Source organism: Neolamprologus brichardi, chromosome 13 (genome assembly GCF_056152115.1).
Source record: "Neolamprologus brichardi isolate AB-2024 chromosome 13, ASM5615211v1, whole genome shotgun sequence".
Classification (NCBI taxonomy): domain Eukaryota; kingdom Metazoa; phylum Chordata; class Actinopteri; order Cichliformes; family Cichlidae; genus Neolamprologus; species Neolamprologus brichardi.
Window position 1 is genome coordinate 12,324,841 of NC_142116.1, and position 22,888 is coordinate 12,347,728.

The 22,888-nt window shown below is 40.2% G+C and overlaps 1 protein-coding gene across 2 annotated transcripts in view; it reads right to left on the bottom strand.

The window, feature by feature from the left end:
* adam12b (ADAM metallopeptidase domain 12b) overlaps positions 1-22,888 on the bottom strand; it is an 88,970-nt gene that overhangs the window by 56,451 nt on the left and 9,631 nt on the right. For both annotated transcript variants that reach the window (XM_035904674.2, XM_006783720.3), the window contains exons 2-3: positions 19,698-19,819; positions 16,761-16,834 (exon numbers count right to left, since the gene is read on the bottom strand). In XM_035904674.2, coding sequence (XP_035760567.2) covers positions 16,761-16,834; positions 19,698-19,819 — 196 coding nt within the window. The remainder of the gene's footprint in view (positions 1-16,760; positions 16,835-19,697; positions 19,820-22,888) is intronic.

The window sequence follows — 22,888 nt, forward strand, 5'->3', positions numbered from 1 at the left end:
CATACATGTGACTGTGTCTCATGTAATAATTCACCATTACACAAATCCCCTTGAGCATGGAACCATTTGAGAGCAATGTGGCTCCTCTTGCAGCCTCTCTACTTCCTTTGAAGAGTGCTAACTTCAGTGATTTCTTTTAATCCCCTCTCCCCCACAAGCCTAACCCCTAAGCCTTCCTATAGCTGCTACTTATGGTAGCATATGCTAAACTCCAAAAAGAGCAGACTACTACAGAAGCAGAGGCAGATGAAGACGAGAGAGGAACTAAAGAGGTGTGGCTGACAAGTCTAATTCTATTTCCACATACGGCTGCGTTCCAAATTGATTTACATACAGCTCAGTTGCCTTCAGCTAAGGCTTGGCTGTGGCTGTGAGTGCACCGGAGTGTACAAGCCAGCAAAACCAGAGAAAACTAGGGAGAGACAGTGGTGAGGGTGGGAGGAGTGAGGGAAGCAAACAAACAAAAAAATTCCCTGAACTACATAATTAAAGAAAAGCCTTCTTTTAATCTTCTTTACTGGCTTCATAAAAGAGTCATCGTGTCCATTTCTGCATTACTTTCATCTTTGTTGTCTCAGTGGAATTTAAGGTGTCGGTTCAAAATGTTAGGCAGCTACACAGCTGAGGTGGGTGAGGATATCATTAACGTTGGGGGGTATGGAGAAATTTAAAATGACATCTGATGATAGCGGCTGATAAAAATTCGGAAAAATGCCAAACTTATTACATATTCAACTTTGGGGATGAGGACGGTCTGTTCAGAAATTGATGCGAGTCATGTAATAGCTGTTGAAACATTTCGCACTGAAATAAAAATGACCTAAGATAATGTGTGGGCAACATTTGTGCAGCATTTTAGAGCTGTGTAATAATCGTAGTTTGTGTGTTTCCAGTGTTATTGTGATAATGTTTGCTAACTTTACAGGTGCTGCTACTGTAGGTCGAATATTTTCTTCTCTAATTGCAGATCACAATGGAAGCTAATCTAATGAACTGGTACTTATATAGTGTATTTCTAGCGCTTTCTTACTTCATGCCTCATTCATCCATTCACACACACATTCATAAAAGTGCTTTTCCCTAACCTAACATTCACACACTCACACCCTGATGGGGTTCAGTATCTTGTCCTTTCCTCGGAAGAGCCAGGGATTGAACCACCAACCTTCCGATTAGCAGATGACTAAATCAAACAGACAGAGACTCTAAATCCTGAGTCCGAGTCACCCCAATCTAATCTAATTTATAAGGATTCATCACCAGGGAAAAATAAATACCTGTGCCAAACTTTGTGCCAATTCAACAGCAGCTGTTAGGATATTTTGATGCCAAGAGGTCATTTATATGGATCAATATCCATACAGACTTTCATGACAAACCACCTTATATTTCTTAAAGTTATTAAACTAAAAAGATCCAACCAGCATACGTTGAGACTCTTACCAGCCGGGCAAAGGATTGGGTCTCATAATGACACTTACAGCACCACCATAAGCGAAACTAAAGAGTCACATTCATGGATGAGCAGACTAAGATTTTCCATTATATATGCTCCAGCAGGCACGGGATGAATATCAAACATGCTGGCTGATGGGGCAGGCCTATTTAAATATTGACTGACCAAAGCAAAGATAGCTCCTTAATGAGTCAAGATCTCTCTTTGCTTAGGAAGAAGTCACAGAGGGAGCAGCTGCTTGACTATTTAAAAAATCCTGCAGCGAGGTCCTCAGAGGTCCGCATGATGACACTTTTTCCTAAAATAAAGTGCCCCTGCACATACAAATGATTAAATCTCTGAGTGGCCGTGTCCACAACTTACAAGCAAAGTTGATTTTTCATATCTGAATACTCTTTCATCCTTCTCCGTCGCCAAGATGGTTCAGCTTTCGTTCAGACAGCCCTGTCTGTCTGTCTGTCTGTCTGTGTCCCTCACCTCAGGCTTCATGGCATTGTGTGCTCAAAGTGGCGCCTAAGGCAACTGAAGTCATCACATCAGTAAAGTAAACCGCAGAGGGAAAAACATTATTCCCTGTGCTTGAAAGCAGAGGAGAGTGATGAATCATGGCAGGGGCACAGTTAGTAAAGGTTGCCACTCTCGCTCTCACATGCTCTAAAAATAACAGAAATCACAGGTAAAAAACAGAAATATCTCATAATAAACTCTAAGAAACTTTTTCCTGAACATGACACTTCAATGGCCATACAGTTTCTTTCCCGACTGTTTGAGTTGTTACCTAAGAAAACGAGGATTGTAGGCTGCATAAATGAGGAATATCAGACACGAATAAGAGGAAATAATGGTAAAGCTGTCTTATCTGTTCCCTTGGGGAATAAGAGAAGTCTGGGGGGGTTGGTGACTGATGGGAAATGGAGAAGCTCTTTAAACAAAATGTCTCTGTTCACACAAATTCATGCAGATATCCATACTGGATTGCCTCCCTCTCCTGATCACTTTAAAGCATGAGTGAAAGGTGATCGTATTACTGTGCAGCAGGTGAGGTTTTTAAGCACTCAGTGATAATGGAGTCACTTTCTTCATTCTGAATAAGCTTCTCCCTCTGAAACCCAGCATGTCCTTTTCAACTCTAAAGGGTTTTATTTTCTTTTATAGCCTGATGAAGGGTAACCTTATCTTTCACGCTTCCGGATATTTCTTCTTTTTAACCACCCATTGCTTTTTTCTTTTTTTTTTCCTTGGCATTGCATTTTTTTTTTTTTTTACTGCTACAGAGTCTTATGAAATGATAACAGAATTTGGATAAAAATGAAAGGCTGCAGGTGCAAAACAAGGATTAAAACGGCTACGGTGTCAAACCCCAAACCTTTTGATATTTCTAATGAAAGCACACTTCAGTTTGGGTGGGAAACATTGCAATTTCTGCTGAAGCTATATCACTGTTATTATTTTTCCTCGCTTGTGAACATATCGCCAAGCACCACAGCTAACAGCGGTGAGGCACAGCAGGGCTGTTAAAGAATGAACTGTTTCACTGCTGCTGGCCCACACGTTTGGAATTTTTAACACCAAAAAACAATTCCCACACTAAACATATTTTTCCTCATAACTGTACAAAGAGCATGATGTCATACTCTCCCTGCTCCCATTAAAGGGGGAATACATTTTCAAATCAGTGTGAGGGAAAACGTGCTCATCTACAGCACAGCAAGAGTGAGCCCTGTGCACAATTTCAGGGCAGTCCTCTAACTTCTCTCTGGCTATGGTTTGCTGCTAAAGTGCAGGCCCGACCTGTCCATCTTGCGCAAAATTAGCCTCTGGTGTTTGCATCTTCTCTACATATCGCGCCACTGAGGCTGTTTGTGGTAATTAATGCTCCGAGTTCACGCAGCTAAACATTAGACTGCTTAGGAAATGTGCGGCTAAAGGAGCTCATGAATTCTTTATAACCCTAACAAAGGAGTACAGATCATTTCTGGGCACGAGATGATGATGGCACAAACTCAAAATGCTTGGAGGCAAGATCTGCGCCACCAATGAGCAGCGAGCCATAAACACTTTATATCTTAAGATGTTAGCAAAATATGCTTTCAGTGGAAGAGCATATAGAGATTACATGTTAAAAATCCAATCTTAACATCCTTGTGACCAGAGGATTTGAAGTGTTTTGTGCATTTAGGAGAAAAAAAAGTAATAACTTTATAATGTTATTTTCATTCTACTATTTTTCATTCTGCTTTTATTTTTCCTGCTTATCCAGGTCTATGATTCAGGGGGTATCAGTCTAGGCAGAAATGCTCAGACCTCCCGCTCTTGCCAGCAGAGCAATATAATCTCTCCGGCGTATCATGGGTCTATACTGGGATCATACCCCAGTTGCCTGAAACACCTCATCCAGAACGTATGCTAGTCATATCCCCCCAATTGGCTCCTTTCAGTGTTGAGGAATGGCAGCTCTAATCTAAGCTCCTCCTGAATGACTTTGTTTCTCTCTCTATCTCTAAGAGAAATCCCAGACACCCTCCTGAGCAAGTTCAGTTGCCCTAGTTTAAGTCACTACTCACACTCTGTGGCAATAGTTGAGTGTAGAAATGTAGATTGACCACTGGATGGACTTGTACAGCATCTACATTAGTGCACATCCCAAAATACCCAAACTCTTCTACTTAGCGCAGCAAGTCACTCCCAACCCAGAGAGAACTCTCCACCCTTTTCTAACTGAGAACCCAGAATACAAGCTGGAGACCATCTGTCAATGAAGCCGACAAAACTACATCATCTGGAAAAGGAAATACAAGATGCTGAGACCACAGACACCCTCCGCCTCTTGGCTACACCTAGAAAATTCTGTCCATAAAGGATGTGAAAAGAAACGGTGAAGAAAGGAAACCCTGGAGTGGTACACTCAGTGGGAAAGGCTCTGACTTATTGCCAACAATGCCAAGATATTTTTCACTGAAGAGCTCCATAACAATGGACCCATACTACTGAAGCACCACCTAAAGGACACCTCAAGAGACACAGACTTCTCCATGTCCAAAAAAGACCAGTAGGTTGGTTGGAAAAGAGCTGGTGTACTTACTTCAGCTTTCTATAGTTAGTGTGTGCCATTTTCTACAAGAAAAGAGAGCAGGGAGTAAAACAGTGAAAGCAGAAATGTGTCGAATATATCTTACAAAACTTTATGTGAGCATTATCATTCAAATAGATGAGGGATAGTAGAAAAAACCCCTAAATAACATCAAAAAATGTAAATAAAAAATGGCTGAATATCTGATAACTGATGACTCAAAATCTCATATTGTAAATTGTGTCTTTAGCATTTGTCCCAACAAAACACCAAAAAGCCTTCTTCAACACTCCCTCTGGATAGTGAAGCTAATAATATAGATAATGGATGTACATGTACAGAAGCTCGCAATCTCCATTAAAAGTTGTGAAAATAAAATGTTCTGAACTCTCTCTGGAAATACTTTTTGTATTCCTGCCCAGAACGGCGATGAACTCTTCGTTTACTGCTTCAATATTCCCATCCATAACAAACTACAAACTGGAACTAATGAGAGAGTAGGGATCTTCAAGGGAGGTGGCCTATTATTATTCATTGAAAAAGAGTAAACAAATGCATAAATGTTAATGTCAGAGGGTTCCTATCTGTCCAATTAATCTATGGTGGTTCCCCTGGGCAGCCTCATTGTTCAGCCATACTTTTTTTTGCCTTCAGGGGAAATTTGCAATTAAGAGCTGAGCAGAAAAGACATTAAAGATGTCTTTCATTTTTCCCCTCCCTTTGATTTCTGTCTTCTTCAGCCATTTCTTTCGTAAAAAAAAGAAGAAGAAATAACTGGTGCATATCATCATCAGCTCCTGCTCTCCCGCAATCACATTCATCCATCACATCTGGCACTTTTCCTCCTTTCTTAAATCTAAAAGTTGAGAGGAAGAAAACTTTAAACTATAAGCTGCAAGGGGCACGTGTGGTGCATTAGGCAACTACTTTATTATAACGTGGTCCACTGACTACACATGTCCCAGACCATCATCTCTCCAGTCCCAGACTGCATGAGGCATTCTTCCCCTCCTCTTAAAAAACGTCTCACGTCATTAAACCCACTCTTTACACTTCCACAGATCCTATACTGATTCTCCAATAAGATAATAGCATGCAATCTTTCATTCTCCAGCCCATTACCCTGCAAACATGGTGGAGTTGGTAACTTTCACTTGGCACGGATGTATCAGTTTAACATAAGGATCGGGGTGAACGGTCTGTCACTGACGCTGATGCAGGGTAACATAAGGCGTCATGGTTGCTGGGTATTGAGCAGGAGACGGCAATTATTGTATGGGCTACGGGTGGTAAAACAATGAAGTGCTTTTAACTTAATCACAGCTCCTTTTCTGAGTTTCAGTGGTTCACTGATACCTAGAGTACAGGAAGTGAGAGCAGTCTGGAGCATGCCTGCGTTTTAAATATATTTAATGCACCACGATTCATCACTCACTGACCACAGGGCACAGACGCCATAAAAGTAGCTGTTGCTACAAAAAAAAAAACAAGCAAGGACGGTAAAAGGATTAAAAAAATATCACTGATCTTATATCACTAAAAAATAAATGTAAAGTAGTAATAAGCTTAAAAGATTAAGCACTGTTTATTAAGTCCTTGGCCATCATCTTCGGTATTTATACGAAACTGTCACATTAAAGAGGCTAAATTAATTGCAGAGATTTGGGAACACAGTGCTAAGATAAACAGGGCAGACTGTTCAGCATTACACAAAAATTCATTCAGCCCAACTGTAAACATAAATATTTTACTTCCATTCATTATTTCATTAAATTAAGTTTTCTAAATTTGATCAGTATTTAAAAAGGCTCGCCAGCATGAAATGTTTGAGAATTAAACTCCCCAAAGAGCTCGGAGAGTCAAACTAAATTTAAAAGCTATCCACTCACTGAACACTGTGTTAGGTACACTGTGATAGTACTGGATTAGACCCTCTTCTGCCTTCAGACCTGCCCTAATCCTTTGTGACACAGATTCAATAAGGTGCTGGAAACATTCCTCAGCGATTTTGGCCGGTATTGATTTGATAGCGTCACAAAGTTGCTGTAGATTTTTCAGCTGCACGTCATTGATGTGAACTTCCTGTTTCACCACATCAAAAAGGTGCTTTATTGGACAGCAACAATACATTGAACTCAGAGTCGTGTTCAAGAAAACAGCTGATTTGAGCTTTCTGACTACTGGAAGCAACCATCAGAACACGGACATACAGTGGTCATAAAGGGACAGACATGGACAGCAGTAATATACCAATAAACTTGATATCAGGCAGGATGGATCCATGCTTCCATCCTGTTTATTCCAAGTTCTGATTCTACCATCCGAATGTCAAAGCAGAAATCAAGACTCATCAGATCAGGCAATATCCTTCCAATCTTTCGTATGTAGCATAATCTCACTTTCCTGCGCCCACTGTGGTCTTCTGCTACGAATGTCCATCTGCTTCAAGGCTCCTTATGTTGTGGATTCAAAGATGCTCTTCTGCATACTTTGGTTGGTTGATTATACCAATTAGTTGAGTTACTGTAGCATTGCAACAACATATTTTTTTCCCCAGTGAACTGCTACTAACTGGATATTTTCCCAGTACATCAGCAGTTTCTGAAATACTCAGACCAGCCCACCTGACACCGACAACTACGACATTAACATTAAGTTGCTAAGTGTTTTACCTAACAAGGTGGCCAGCAAAGACTCGTTTCTATCAATCTACATGTGTCAACTTCATCTTTTAAGGAGCCCTCTGGTAACTTAAACTAAGCCTGCTGTAACATGGCACAACTCTGAGATGCACACTGTCACACTAATGGACAGACACCTGCAGCATTATGACTGAGTATGTTCCTCATACATGTTTCTGTGTTCACTTACTTAAAAAAAAGAAAAAAAAACAAGGCAGTTTTGGATTATTCTCTAAACAGTAACAACATGCGCATAAAAACTGCTTATCTCACAAACTCAGCTTCTTATTTGCAATACCATTAAGACGTGTCAGTGATTAATTTCTGCTATTCCCAATTCAGAAGAGAGACTGCAGTACATGCTTCTGAAAACAAACAGCACACACACACACACACACACACACACACAGACATGCAAAGCTTACTTTTAATAACAAGAAAATGATTTTCAATAAACTGAATAATTTTACTACAAGGAAAACACATCTTAAAATGAGTATTGAAATGAATCAGGTTATTTGCCTGCATGTAGTTTGTTTTATTGTTAACAACAACAACTTGTGTTTTAACCAATAAAAAATGAGACTCTAGTCTAGTTATTATAAAATATAAATACATTTTAAGAATCTTTACTAAGAATCTATATTTAACCAAATAAAACACAATAGTTTTGAAATGCATAAATTCTACACTTAGCAATTTTATTGTATACACTAGTGTACATACACATTTTAGAAAGGAAGACATTAAACTGAATGGATCTGCAACGTTAATGACAATACCCGCTTAAACTGCTGCACGCCTAGTGCTGAAGCAGCATCAGGAATTAAAAAACAACAACTCTATATTCCATATCTTATGTTACTTGCAGTGACTGATGGCGTTCTGGCGTTATTGCTGGCAATAAGCATATCAGATAAACACCCATGAGATTGTAAAACAGCTGCTGAGCTGTTCTGTCTCAGTCCTTATTTCTCATGGGTCTGCTACAATTGACCCATTCTCTATTCCTTGCTGAGATATGGCATAGGATGTGAATTATGCACAAAGCAATGTCTGCTTTGAAAAAGATTTCTCATTAAAGCCTTTACACCAGGCTTTTATGGCTAAGGGTTTTGAAAGGTTGTGTGTGAAACGTTATTATGATATACTCTGCAGGTTGAGTCCCTGGCCTAGAAACTGAAATCCGATGACAAACTGTACACTAACGGCTGCATCCTGCCGTAGACAAATATATGAATGTGCATGATAATGTACAAATCGCACATGCATTTCATTATCTTGAGCAATCTATTGATGTACAGTGAGGTAATGTAATCGCTCATATAGCACACTCTCCAGGACATATTTCCTGCTGATGCAGATAAATGATGCCCAGGATAAATGTGGATATTATGCATCAACATCTGTAGCCCCACTCCACATATCAAAAACTCCAGCACAGATAATAGATTTTCTGCTCACCGACACCAAGGCAACAGTTCATTCCACTGATGCCCTACTGAGTATATCACAGAGCGTAATTTAAAACAAAAAAGGTTTGCGAACAAGGCTGCAAATGCATCACCCCTTTGGTCTCATTAGGAGCCTCTTACTCTCTGCAAAGCGCCTCGAAACTAAATAGTGAATTGCTTACGTTCACAGGATGCTAAGTGTTCTCCTAACTAGCTCCGTTGACAGGTGACCATTCTCTATTCTCTATATGGTATGTGTAAGGTTCCACTATATCTCCTTACATAAATGAGAAATTACAATATAAAGAGAGAGAGAGAGACCAACACGACCATATTAGTTAAGTGCTATGACAACAACCTCAGCATCCTCTCTGCTGCTGCAGATGCCTAAAAATAGGTCTGCAGCAGGACCAAATAGATGATACCATGTGCTGATAGACTGCATTAGTGCATTAAACATTTTCAGCGAAAGCCCAATCACAACAATACCTGGAACACATTTTCAAATTATTCACCAACATACCAGACTTCATCTGTTTCAGTCCAGCAACAGTTTTAGGCAGTCGAATTGTAAGATAAGTGCTCCATTCAACAAGTGCAAGCTGCAAAATATGTGTCTACAGTGGGAACTATGTGATTTTCTTTACGCACAGTTAATTATTAATCACACAAATTTAACAAGGTACTGGAAACCTTCCGTTCCATTTTGAAATAATAACACGGCGCAGCACAGATATGTCAGCTGCACATCCATGATTTGACTCTCCCCTTCCAACACATCCTCAAGGTGTTCTATTGGATTAAGAGCTGGTGGCTCTGGGGGCCATCTGAGTACAGTGAATGCATTGCCATGCTGAAGAAACCAATTTGAGATCATCTGAGTTTTGTGGCATGGTGTGCTATCCTTCTTAAAGAAGCTATCAGAAGACAGGTACACTGTGCTCTTAAACTAATGAACATGGTCACCAAAAATACTCAGGTAGGCTGTGGTAATTCAGTTGGTACTGAGGGGTTTAAAGTGTGCCAAGAAAATGTCACCCACACCATTACACCACCATCACTAGCCTGAACTGTTGATACAAGGCAAAATGGATTCATGCTTCTGTGTTATTTACACCAAATTCTGATCCTACCAACCGAATGTGAGATAAAGCAACATTTTTCCAATCTTCTATTTTTTCATTTTTGTGAGCCAATGCAATTGCAGTTTCCTGTTCTTAGCTGACAGGAGTGGCACTCGATGTAGTCCCCTGCTGCTGTAGCCTCAGTTTCTTGCACACACTGTCATCTGCTGCTGCTGTAGACATTCTGCTTCAAGGTTTCTCATTTGTGCTTTCAGAGACGTTCTTATGTTTACCTTGGCTGTAACGAGTTACTACTGCCTTCCTGTCAGTTCGTCCCTGACCACTATATGTAAACCTAGAGATGGTTGTGTGGGAAAATCCCAGTACATCAGCAGTTTCTGAAATACTCAGACCGCCCTGACCAGCACAGCACCACGTCACAAATCACCTTCTTTTTCCATTCTGATGCTCGGTTTGAACTTTGGCAGGTCTATGCCTACATGCCTAAATGCACTGTCGCTGTCATGTGATTGGATAATTGTTGGATGACATCAAATTGGATGATTTGATGTTTTGTCTCAATACTAACCTCAGATTTCTAACTATTTCTAAGTAGAGGGGGAAAGTGTCGAATGTGAGAGTCTTTGAGCGAGCTTGGCTTTGACCCAGTGTTCAAAAAAAAAAAGAAGAAAAAAAGAAGAAGAAAAAGCAACACCTAAAATTACCCTCCCTCTCTCTCCTTTTCATAGTGTCATTCAAGATTTGGGCAACTGTCCCTAAGGACGATCTGCATTATCCGCAAACTGTTCAGCTAACTAATTAAAGATGGCAGGAGGCAAAATGTGATTACTATGCGCTCCAAGCTTAACAAAAACTACAAATGCAATGTCAGAGAGGTAGAATTCACAATCAGATCAATACTCAAACAAACTGGATGTGTGTTTCGGGATACACGTCTATGTATAGACCCGACTGCCAAAGTATTTTGTTTTTCTGGCTGTCCAAGCAGCAGGAAAAGGGACCCATTGTTACTGCAGTTAACCTGCATGAAACAAGAGAAAACAGATATCCTGGCTCTGTCGAAAGGCAACAAAAATAACTTTCCAATGCCACTGAACAAAATAAAATACAATGTTCCACCGTGTTTAATCCCAATGAAAACAAAGTCTGAGAACAACTATTTAACTGAATGGAGCAAAGAAAGCCGCCAACCCAAATCCTTTGTAGGTTTTTAACCTAATAATGCCTGAATTAATTGTGACAGGCACAACAAAATGGCTTGGCATCCAAAGGCAAAGTCATACAGAGAGTTGGCACCAAAGTACAAGTACACATGCGTTGGCACCAAACAGCAGCCTGGGGTCCAACGTTTCCCACCGGTGGCTTTGACAGGGTCTCAGGTTGCGTGGTGACAGATTAGCTGCCACCAGTGAAAACACAAGCGAGCATGTGGGAAGCGTGGGAGGAGAGGATAGGAAGAGATAGCATAAGAAGGGGGGTGTTTGGGGTTGGTGGCAGTGGGGGGACCTGAGTATAGCCAGAGAAACAGAGAGACATGTGACAGGAAGCAAGCATCGCTACAACTCGATCACAGACTCACTGGAGCAGAGGAAGTGGGAGTGATAGAAGAGTTGGTGCAGGAAGAACCCAGTAGAGGAAGTGATGCTTGTAAAGTTTGCTGCTGTTTTCAACATCCAGGATCCAGTTTCTGACCCGTTTACTGACTGTGCTTACTTAGAATGCCTGAAAACACATTATTACTTATTATCACTGAGTAGTTACACATGCAGTCCCTAATACAGGCCTGCTTAGGTACCAAAGCTGACACCCAAACACATGGGTAAGCCGGGTTTTCTTTATACAAATATTGAGTGAAAAACAGAACTGCATAAAGTTCAACTTATCTCATAGTCGACAGTAACCTGGGATCACTCTCTTTTTTTCTTTTTTTGCCAAAAACTCTCCACAGTGAATGGACTGCGTAATAATATATCTGCTCTGTGGTGCACGAAGAGAGAGATATTGGCATTGTCAGCTGTGTTATTGAAATAGAGTGCATCTTCTTTCCCCTGGAAAACACACTGAGGATGTTGCTATGGGGATTTTTTAGTCAAAAGCATAATGATGTTGTTTAGATGTGGCCATGTGTTTCAAAAGGCCTCTTTCCTCTTTTCTTTCCTGCCAGAGAAGAATGAAAGGAAATGTTCTCAATGGGAATTGTATGGTCTTGTGTAGTGAGCGAGTTAGAATATGGACACATCAAGCTCATTGTGTTTCAAGAAGAAAAGCTGAAAAGGTGTATTTTATTAAAAATCATAGTGAAGCACAATAAGCATGCATAGTCTATGTATTCACTATTTAAATTGTAAAAAAAGAGAAATCCATTCTCTAAACAAATGTATTAAATCACTTTTTGCAAAACGTTAGACAAAACTTACAGATTTGATCAAATCTTCATGCAAAACTCTAAAAACACACTCACTAAAACAGATTATGAACTTGTGATACATAATGTTAACCACATGCAGAATAATTTAAACATACAGCACATAGCTCCCACACAATAGCTCAAAATTATTCACAATTGTTGCAAATGATGTCACGAACCCAGTTCAGAGTCCACAAACAGCTCAGTGATTTGAAGACTGACCCCAGTGATGATAGAAGCAACCAGTGTGCAAGAGGTGATGGATGATGAAGAGTAAGAACAAGAGCAGCAATTTTAGATAAAATCTGAGGAACTGCGATACACCTCGCTCATGGAATGACAATGAAGGAGGCAGGGCAAAGAGTGCAACCCAATCACAGCTGATTCTCCGTGGCCACTACGAACAGGAGATCAAGAGAAGAGAACAGGCCATTTAGTTTGTGGATCATCAGGTTTTTACTGACGCTTCAGTACATCATGTTGCCAATATAAAAATGTGCGTGAGTGCCTGCGTGCGTCCTCTTTGTCACTGTTCCCTTTTTGTAAATGGCCACATAATGGTACCATGTCCTGAATGCCATATTTTCTATTTTTTCCAGTGAAGTGCGCCATGAATGTTCAGTAGACTTTTCCCCCCCATATGCTTCTTTTATTTTTCTGAAAAAAAGAGTCGTTATGAGTGATTCACTGTTATGTCTAAAGAATGCAGCTTGAAACGTGTGTTATGTGTTTACTGCTTAAGAAAAGGGCCCAAGTGTTCAAGAAAAAATCTCTTCTGAGTAAACTCCATTCAACAGCATCGGGAAAACCTTTCAAAATAGGAAATATTTAAGTACTTATTTTCTCAGCAACTCTGTTGCAGGTCAACAGTTTACATTATTTGGCATTTTAATATTCATATATTTACTTGTTCAGAAGACGGAATGATCCAGTACCGAAATCCCCAATAGGTTTTTTTCTTTTTAGAGAAAAATTAGGGCAGCTGTGACATAAACGTTTCCCCTTGTGGTGGTCTGGTAAATGTGATAATCGCTGTATTTTAAGTTGAACTCATTTTCCAAAAAGACAACACAAAATACACAGTTATACATGAATCTGACTCTCAGTCTTCTGCATATATAGTGAACATATAATGCAACAGCCCCAACATCTTTCAGTTATGTATCCATGACTTCAGTGACTTTATGACTTAATTTCACTGATTTGCATTCATTTAATGGGAACACTACTTGGTTAACCTAATTTAACCTCAAATTTCATCCATGCATTATAATTATTTACAATGCAGCAACATTTGTCTCCATAAAATGATAAATAGAGTGCTGGTTATAAAGTGTATTTCACATATAAAGCTATAATTAGCTTTAATATTCATACAGCGCTGTATTTTATGCCTTTACGAACACGTGTGGACTGGAGGAACCAGGAATAGAAGCAGTAACCTTCCGATTGTCAGATGATCCTCTCTACCTTCTAACCCATATCCCCATAATGCCTCAGTCCCCAAAGCATGAGTAATACCTAAACTACAACACACACACACACACACACACACACACACACACACACGCACACACACACACACACACACACAGAAGTATCTTTGTCCCCCAGACAGTGCTATTGAAGTCTTTAATCAAGACTAATGTGTAATGTCCCATATGACCACCATTAATCATTTAAAGCCGGGCAACAGTGCTATTGATCAATGCTATACTTCAAAGCAGCCACTGCTGGCAAAGGTGTGCATGTCTGTCTAACACAGTTTGCTCTGTACAACAGGTCAAGCCTTAAATATCATATATGATGATGTTCATGTTGCTTTTATGAAAATGGGGATATAATGTCTCCTCTGTCTCTGTTTTACTGCCAACTTTGAATGAACTGTGATGGAAAGGAAAAATGATATGGTATGGCATTCAAGAGAGGCTGAACTAACTCTCTGATATATATGTTGCATGGGTACAAAAGTAATAAAAGCCAAAATACAGTGTACAGTGCAAAAGTACTAAGATTTCCACAGAAGTGACTCTTTTTTGGAGCCAATATTCACAAAGAGGAATATTCTGAAAATAAGCTTTGCAGGGCTCTTCTTTCAAAAGCTATGATGACAGACTGACAAAAGAATGTAAAATCTATGTTGCTTACATTTTGAATTCAGACAGTTTGTTCCTTGTGGCTGGCAAGAACACAAAAGAGATAGCCTCTAACATCAGGGGAAAACAAATTCAGCTGAAGCTCAGGTGTTCGTGCAGTAACACTTCATTTACAAGTTGTACAAATATAAAGGGACTTTGACTCTGCATATAGGCATTGCGCATGCCGCCTAAGAAATACACACAGGCAAACAGAAGATCTCCTCTGGTTTCTTCCTCAGTAGATTTGTACTTGTCCTGCTATAGCCAAGTTTGCATGGGACAGCGCCAAGCAGCTAACAACCAGCAGTTTATTAATTGGATCTGGTAGCTTGTTTATATTGGTAAGGACTGAGATCATTTCACACTTGCCATGGAACAGGTGTGCTCTGCAGCAGTGCCAAATGAGCAAACTGCACGGGCTCAGCACATTGAAGCAAAAAAATTAAAAATTAAATCAAATTAAAAAATGAGCTTTCACCAAAAACATGCAGTAACTCAGCAAAAAGAGGAAACACTACTGAGATCTAGGGCTCTCCACATTCAGATGTATCCGATTCCTGAATACCAGCACTAAATTGTTCTTCTTCTTATTTGCTTCATTCTGAAAATTTCACTCCATTTAATGTTTTTACTACATTTCCCCTCTAATTAAATTCAGTTGTGTGAAGGCTTGCTAGACGAACCGCCTTTACTTTGATTATAATCTTCAAATCTTAAGCGTGATTTTGAAAAATTATACAAAAGACTAAATTTCAGATGCACTAGACATGAGCCCAAGGATATTTTTGATAAAAATCATTATGAGTTGGATAGAAATGAAAAGGCCCTGAGGGTCTAAACATTGCTTGGGACAGACACTGACTGCTGTTTCTGAAAATGAGCTATACCTTTAAACAGTCATATCCTGAAGTCCCCTATCAGAGACAATCACAGAATAAATATCTGCAAAGTTCAATCCTATTTCTAATCCTATGGCCTCTGATGACTATCCAGTGAAGAAATATGTACTGACAGGCACTATGCAGATTTGGGTAAAAAAAATGTTAATGTTAATTTGCACAGCACCTCAGAAGCGCATGTTGTGTCTGCCTCCACCAAACGCCGGAAGCAGAGACGATGTGTCTGAATCTTAAATATTGCTAAAAAAAACCTCAAGGACTTCACTAAACTACAAACATACTTTTTGTCCGAAGCGCCCTCATCTTTCCTCCTGCCCCAGACTCAACGGATGCGCCCTCGACATAACAGGCACACGTAGAGGTCAGAGACCACCTGTTCCGAGCTGGCTGAACTGCTGAAGCGATATCAGAGGACACATCTGGCCTGACACGCCGGATGGGAAAGGCAGCCAGCTTCCAGGCTGGTGACAGCCGGTGACGGATGACTCACAGCTGATGCTGAGGTTACAGGAGGTCACATGGTGAGCAAGGAACGGAAGGGTTAGTTGGGACAGTGTTTTTCTAAGGAGGGTTTCGTTTCTGGAGAGGAGCACGAGCTGATTTCTAGTTTGTTTTGCAAGTGTTTTGAAGTATCGAAGCGTGGAGTGGCAGAGTACCTAGGGGATGTACGCTAACTCATTTGTTCATCTGCTCACATAATAGACCACTTGCTGAAATCGCTCCTTAAAATGGAGAATAAAGATGGGAATCGATATTTGATTTCTAAATTTCGACAGGAGTTATTGTTTCTGTCTCGCACACAGCTCTGCATTTTGAATCTCGAAAGTCCAATTTGAGTTTGTTCTGAGAGTTAGCAGTGACAAGGGGCCTCACCAGTTCTGAACAAAGTCTATCAATTCAATGTCAATATCCGTATCCCAAAGCAGCAGAGTAAAATATTATGTCTCCATTCCGTCTGAATAACAAATATTGACAGACACAAGACCTGAATCGGGAATGCAATCATTCTTGTAAGATTCTAAATTTCCCCCGGACATGTAACCTGGTTTTTCTTTTGGCTTTACAGCCATCCTTCTTGCCTCTCTATATAGATTTCTTCTCAGTGTATTTCAGTTTGTGCGTGACTTTGTGTGGCTATATTTACATATTTATGAACTCTACATGATCCTCACCCCTCATTCCAGAGTTCACAGCGTTATTTTCCACAGTATGGAAGGGAGAGAAGTGATGAGAGATGCGGAAAAGCAAAGAAGGGGAGGACGAGCATGTCCTCTGAGCTCTGTGCTGCCTTATTCTTTATCAGCTTTCATCTCTTAGCCCTTCCGAGAGACTGAACCATAAAAGAATCCAATCACAAGGGGACATATTATTTTCTCCCTCCTTGAATACACTATACCGTATCCTAGACCCACACAATGTCTTGTCCTCTTGCATATGTAACTCGAGGAAGCAATAGTCAGGAGCATGGTTTATCTATTGACTCTGTGTGTGATTAGCATACTAAACATGCAGTTTCTTCTAACTCAACGCACACGGTGAGTATTAAAATGAATCATAAGAAAAAACTCACTCATTTTTCTCCAGCAACAGGATCAGCTGTTCACCTTCTGCGGGCACCAGCAGCTGCAGCGACGCAGGATATCTCTGAAACACAAAAAGATATGAGGTCATGCCCAGAAATCACCAATCCTGCCTGTGGATGTGCGTGAAGGTTCAGCTGAGGTTTTCGTGCACAAAGCAGGATGGGGCGAGGCACAATAGTGGTAGAGGAACAGGAAGAAAACTTCCACATCATTCACTTCCAAAATCTGGAATCACCTTCCATTTATACCATGACAATCCTTAAGCCTTTAATGTAAACAAATCCACTGAATAGAATTACAATGAATAATATAGTGTAGGGATTTGTTACTGTTACTGAGGAAACTGGACTGTTGCTGTTTAATGTTTCACAGCATATTGAGACAACTCAGGAAACAGTGTATTTTATACACAGCATGAAGATGTGTCTAAAAACAGACAATGTTAAGATGCTTTGACAGTGGATTGGTTTAGGTTTTGCAAAAGAATAATGGAACAAGGAGGAGGACTAATTAATGGTGCTGTGTGGGAAACCACATGTCACTCAATGACATGTTGCTTCTTTGCTTCTGACAAGGTTTGTTTGCAATAAATTGATTAAGACTCACTTGAAATGGGACTTTTTGTCACTGGTGTATAAAAGCACAAAATCTGCAATAATGTATTTTAACAGTATTTCAGTATTTCGGTTTGGTGTTAATGACGAATGGCTGCAAGTGTCATTTAAAGATTGAATCCTCTATCAAATGTAAAAATGTCAATTTCCAAAATATATCTTTAAGATGAGTTAATGCTTTTCTGAAAATTAGCATCGTCCTTAAGGCAAAACAGAGGCAAAGAAGGTCCATGCTTTAGAGCCTCAGTTTTGTAAAAAAGGATTCATGAATGTAAGCTAGCAGAGAGGAAAAAGGGTCAGACATGTTCACACTAAGCAGAAATGGATTTATATTTCATCAGCTGATATTTTAGATGAACAGAGTGCTCTTTCACAGTGACATTTCTTAGGATAGCTGACCGATGCCTTCGGGGAAATACTCTGCTGGCCAGTCTGAAGCTGTGTGTCTGCAAGTATGTGTGTGGACAATTCATGTCATGTCTACTGTGCAACAAAGACAATGTGTCATAATTCTGCAATGCTTTACAGCTCCAAGATAACTTCTACTTGGCACACAAGGCAGGTATACCGTAGCTGACCATTTTACACCTGTTCAGCTGTGTATCGATACAAATGTGTAATATACATCTAACCAAGCAGAGACTGAAGATGCCTGTGAAAATGTGAGAATGCCTTGTTGGCAGATGTCAGCGGACTATTACCAGCAGTAAAATAACATCTCTCAGATGGGCTACAGCAACAGAAGACCACTAGTATTGTGACTCCTGCAGGTAAGAACTGGAAACTAAGGCTACAATGCACAATGGCTCCCAAAACCTGAACAATAAAAGACTAGAAAGACTGGTCGGATGAATAGATTTCTGCTACAACATTCAGAAGATAGGGTCAGACATTGGTATGAGCAACATGAGAGCATGGATCCATGCTGCCTTGTATCAACAGTTCAGCCTGCTGCTGTTTTCATGATTTGTGGGAGATATTTCTGGGCCCCTCAGTACCCCTTAAATGCCACAGCTTCCTTGAATATTGCTGCTTCTAGCAGGACAACACACCATATCACAAAGCTCAAATCATCTCAAACTGGTTTCTTGATCATGACAGTGAATCCAGTGCAGTCAAACGGCCTGCACAGTCATCAGCTCTAAATCCACAAGAGCATCACTGTGAGGTGATGGAAGAGGAATTTACAACAAGGCTGATAAATCTAGGGCAGAATTTGATGCTATGATGTCAATATTGACCAAAATCTCTGATGAAATGATCAATGTTTCCAACACCTTGTTTAATTTGTGCCATGAAGAATTTATGCACTGCTGAAGACAACAGGAACAGCAAAGTATAGCCAACAAAATGACCAGTGTGTGCATAAATCTGCCTCTGTGTTGTGACTTTTACTGCAGTCTCTGATAAGACAATCACAAGTTACCCTTGTAGTAAGTTTAATATGGGACAGCAGGCTGCTTTAACTATTGTCTCACCTTAACAAAAATGCCTTATATCAACACAGTAGGTGATAGAAAAATATGGCTAATGTAGCTCAAAATGATTAAGGCTATAAAACGTAGTTTCACTTCCCCACAGTATGTGACATTTTTGTGATGACTGACTGTGAGGCAGGCACATAATGCTGGGGAAAAAAAATCCTAAACAAAACAAATCGTTCAGATGGTGACTTCCCTGCACGAGGAAAAGTGGTTGATTGCTCAGGGAGTTCTGAACACCTACACATTTCCCTCCTCTGGAAAGTTTCCTTAAGTTGCGGTAGAGATGCCAAATTTCAAACATTTCCCTTTCCAGCTGTAGTAAGTGGAACAGACAGGGTTTCATAGCCTGAGAAGGCATGTTTAGAGAAACCAGAGAGGGATGAGTTGTATATATCTTTTAATCTAGTTTATAACGTGTAGTACATGAACAAAATGACACACTTTACAAGCTGTTACAGAGCTTTTAGCAATAATTTCACAACATGTAGTGTCTAGTGTAGTGTGGCAAGCTCATATTTAACAAAGAAATGAAGACATGTTCAAAACAAAGGCGAGAGCATGGAAGAAGAAGAACCACAAAAAGGGGCATAACACGGAGGGAAAACATAGCAAAAGAGGGATATTCTCTACCAAAAGAAATTAAATAGACAGGCAACAGATGGAGGCAACAGAGGAAGGAATCATATACTGTGGTTATGTTAAACAAAAAGCCAGACATCTATACTTGGCTGCACTCTGAAAAGCACACTGACATTAGCTCAGTAGCTGGCTGAGTCAGCTTATTACCAATAAGCTATTTCTGCTAAATGGTTTTGAGAGTATTTACCCCAGATGTGAGTTGGCTGAGAGGTCTGCGCTCTTTGCCCTTCAGCAACAGAGGTATGGCGGTCTCATAAGTTTGCGGTCTGGTTGCCTCCCCGCTCTGTTCGGCCTTGTCTGGACTACTTCCTGTGAAAAGATCATCAGCACAGATTAGCTTGAAATTTAGCATCACGCTACAAACAATACAGATTGCAAACAAAGGGGTCAGAAATGTGGGTCAAAGCTGCTGTGTAATATCCTCAATAATTCAAGGACACCATTAATGCAACAAAAGCTTGGAAGGCTCAGACACACAGCAGAGCAGAACACTATTAAAGACTGTGGTCGGTGCTGCAGAGAAAGAGTAAAAGCTCACTCCTGTTCCTGCGAGTAGATATGCTATCCCCCAAAGGACCCTTGCAACAAGACCACAGCCACAGACAGAGCATCAATAATAGATGCTCTCACGCAGTTTATAACTCTTCTTCTGCAATATTTCCCCAGATGGGAATGGGGTTTTTTTTCTAAAAAAGGTAGGATGAAATTGTCTTTCCCATCTCTTATATATATATATATATATATATATATATATTTTTTTTTTTTTTTTTTTTTTTTTTTTTTCCTGTCCAACTTTGTATAGTAGGTCAGGAACAAGCACCATACTATGCTGTTTCCTCCTCTTTTCCACATATCATTTTACTCCTCTTCCAAACTTGTAATAGAGCTAAATTACCAAAGTAAGAAACTGGTTAAGCTAATTAGTTTTTAAAAGATTGCTCTTTTGGGACAGAAAGAAACATACTGTATATAGCATAAGATGAAGTATAGTAAACCATATCAATGCTTGGAGCAAAATGTGGGAATCAGTCACAATTCCCTCTGCTCTCTCAGTGTCTCTCTCAGCTCCACAGAAGACTTGGCTGTCCCTAACGACCTTACAGAGCATGTCTGTGCTGTTGCTAGCCCAGCAGGATTCCTGTGTAGCCCAATAAATGTTACAAACCCATAGAGGATTGAATAGAGAGTGTTAAAAGGGGAGGGGAGAGGCTGTTTGAGGTTTCACGCTCCCGCTATCAACAAAGTAAAACTGAGAGTGAGTGCGCCGCCTCTATTTACTATACATCTAAAGTCTCGGCATATTCTCCAATCCCTGGAGATTTGCAGTAAAGCATCCGCGTGTCTGCATGTGCATGTGTAACATCATACACAGTGCAACAAGAGTTCAGCAGTACACTGAGCAGATATGCTACAATCCCACATATTTTGTTGCTCCTCCTCCCGCCCGGAGTTGTTTTGATTTTCAGGTACGTTTGTCTCTTCAAAGGGTGACGATTCTTGTCTTTGAAGACTGACTCCTGTGCCACCGTGACTACACTTCATACAACTTCAAACTGTCTGTGACGGCGGCTCGTCTGTGTTCTCAGCGTGGCCCACACTCTCAACTTAGCCACAGTACATAATAAGCTAACAAGGGCATAAAAGGGACCTCCTACATTTAATGGGATATTTGAACATATGCCGATGGTAGTTTGTTGGTTTTAGTGGTGCACGAAAACCACGTTAGACAGACGGAGCAGCATGACTGAGACCACAGGCTGCGGCTGGAGTGCCATTAAAAAAGAGCTATAAAAGGAAAGTCAGGCAGACGTCTTGTTAATTAAAGACTTCATCACTTCCACCAGGGTCCCTCACAAATCATTTAGAGCTCTCTGACACTAAATGAGTTTGCGATCCTTAAACAATATCAGTTTGGAGTGGAGACTTCAAGCCTGGGTGAGCTCAAAACAAACTAGTTTGTACAATGTGTTTTCAGCCCACATCTAAGCGTTTCTAATTCTTCTGTAAAGCCACATTCTAACGAGCTTGCCATCATAAAGAGCAACATACGGAAAATCTTTCCTTGAAGGCATCCATCTCGTTACATTTGTCTCTACACAAAAAGAGACAAAGGGAGTTTTGTGAAATCTAATCCTGCCCATTTTCTCTCCTCCACACACATGGCCAGTCTCTGGGTAAAGTAAGCGTGCTCACTCAATGTTGGACGTAGCCTCCCTAATTCGAGAGGTTTAGATGCCGTTTGATGTTCTGGTAAGCGCTTTGTTTGAAGTACAGTGACCCCTTTAATATGTGAATTAATGAGTTTTTGTAGCATTTTGTGTGTGCTAGGCTTCAGTTTGCAACATCTGCCAAAGCAAACTTAAAAGAAAGTTCCCTTCAAACAGCAGAGAAATATGACATTCATCATCATTCTCACGGGTTTTATCCTCTTTGGGAACCTTTTAAATTCACACTAAAACTGGGTTAATCCCGTATGTTTTCTGAGAGCTCCATGACTGCTAAGCCAACCACAGTTGTACCCCCATATTGGACACAAGGCAGAATTATCTGTGGGTCACACATGAAAAACACAAGTTCTGTTTTTGCAGCCAAGATCATCTTTCCCCCACGCTCTCTTTAAATAGCCTCATAACCCAGATTTCTTTTAAAGACAACTCTGTTTTGATCATCTAACAAATATATTTTTCTTTCTGCCACTATTTCATGATCTGCGCAGCTGAGCATTACTGGTAGGAAATGGGAATTCAAACAGAGGCCGATGTCCACTTTTCTCAGCAGGGCAGTGAAACAGCCAAAAACATAAACAAACAAAATGAGCCACAATTACTGCAGTCAAATCGAAGATGCTGCTGGACTCTGGGAAAAACTCTACCTCATTACATAGACTTGGTATTTTACCTGCTGCATCAAAAGGCTTCTCTGATAACTTTCACATCTTTTTGTCCATTTATCTTTTTGATTGAGAAAGGTGTTTATATTGTGGAGTGATTTAAGCAAAGCAGCCAAAGCAGAATGGATTACCTTTTGAAAAATGCGCATGTCTGGCTGCTTTTGTATCTGATCAACAAGCAATTTTATTATAGGGTCCCTCTAGTGAGATGGATAAGAGAATACAAAACATAAGGTCAAAACCAGTTTATGAAGGACATTTAGCAATCTATAAGGAAAATGTTCAAGGAAACACAAGAGAAGATGAACACCACAGCGGGACTTGAGAGACCTTCTGCAATCAGATTAGCGTCAAACAACATATGCATACAAACTATGTGTAACTTAACGTCTTTATGTTTTGCTGGGAAAACAGGAAATAAGGCTGTGTTTGCCTTTTTACCTAAAAAAAGAGTTTATACAATTCTAACACGCTTGAAAGTCAATATT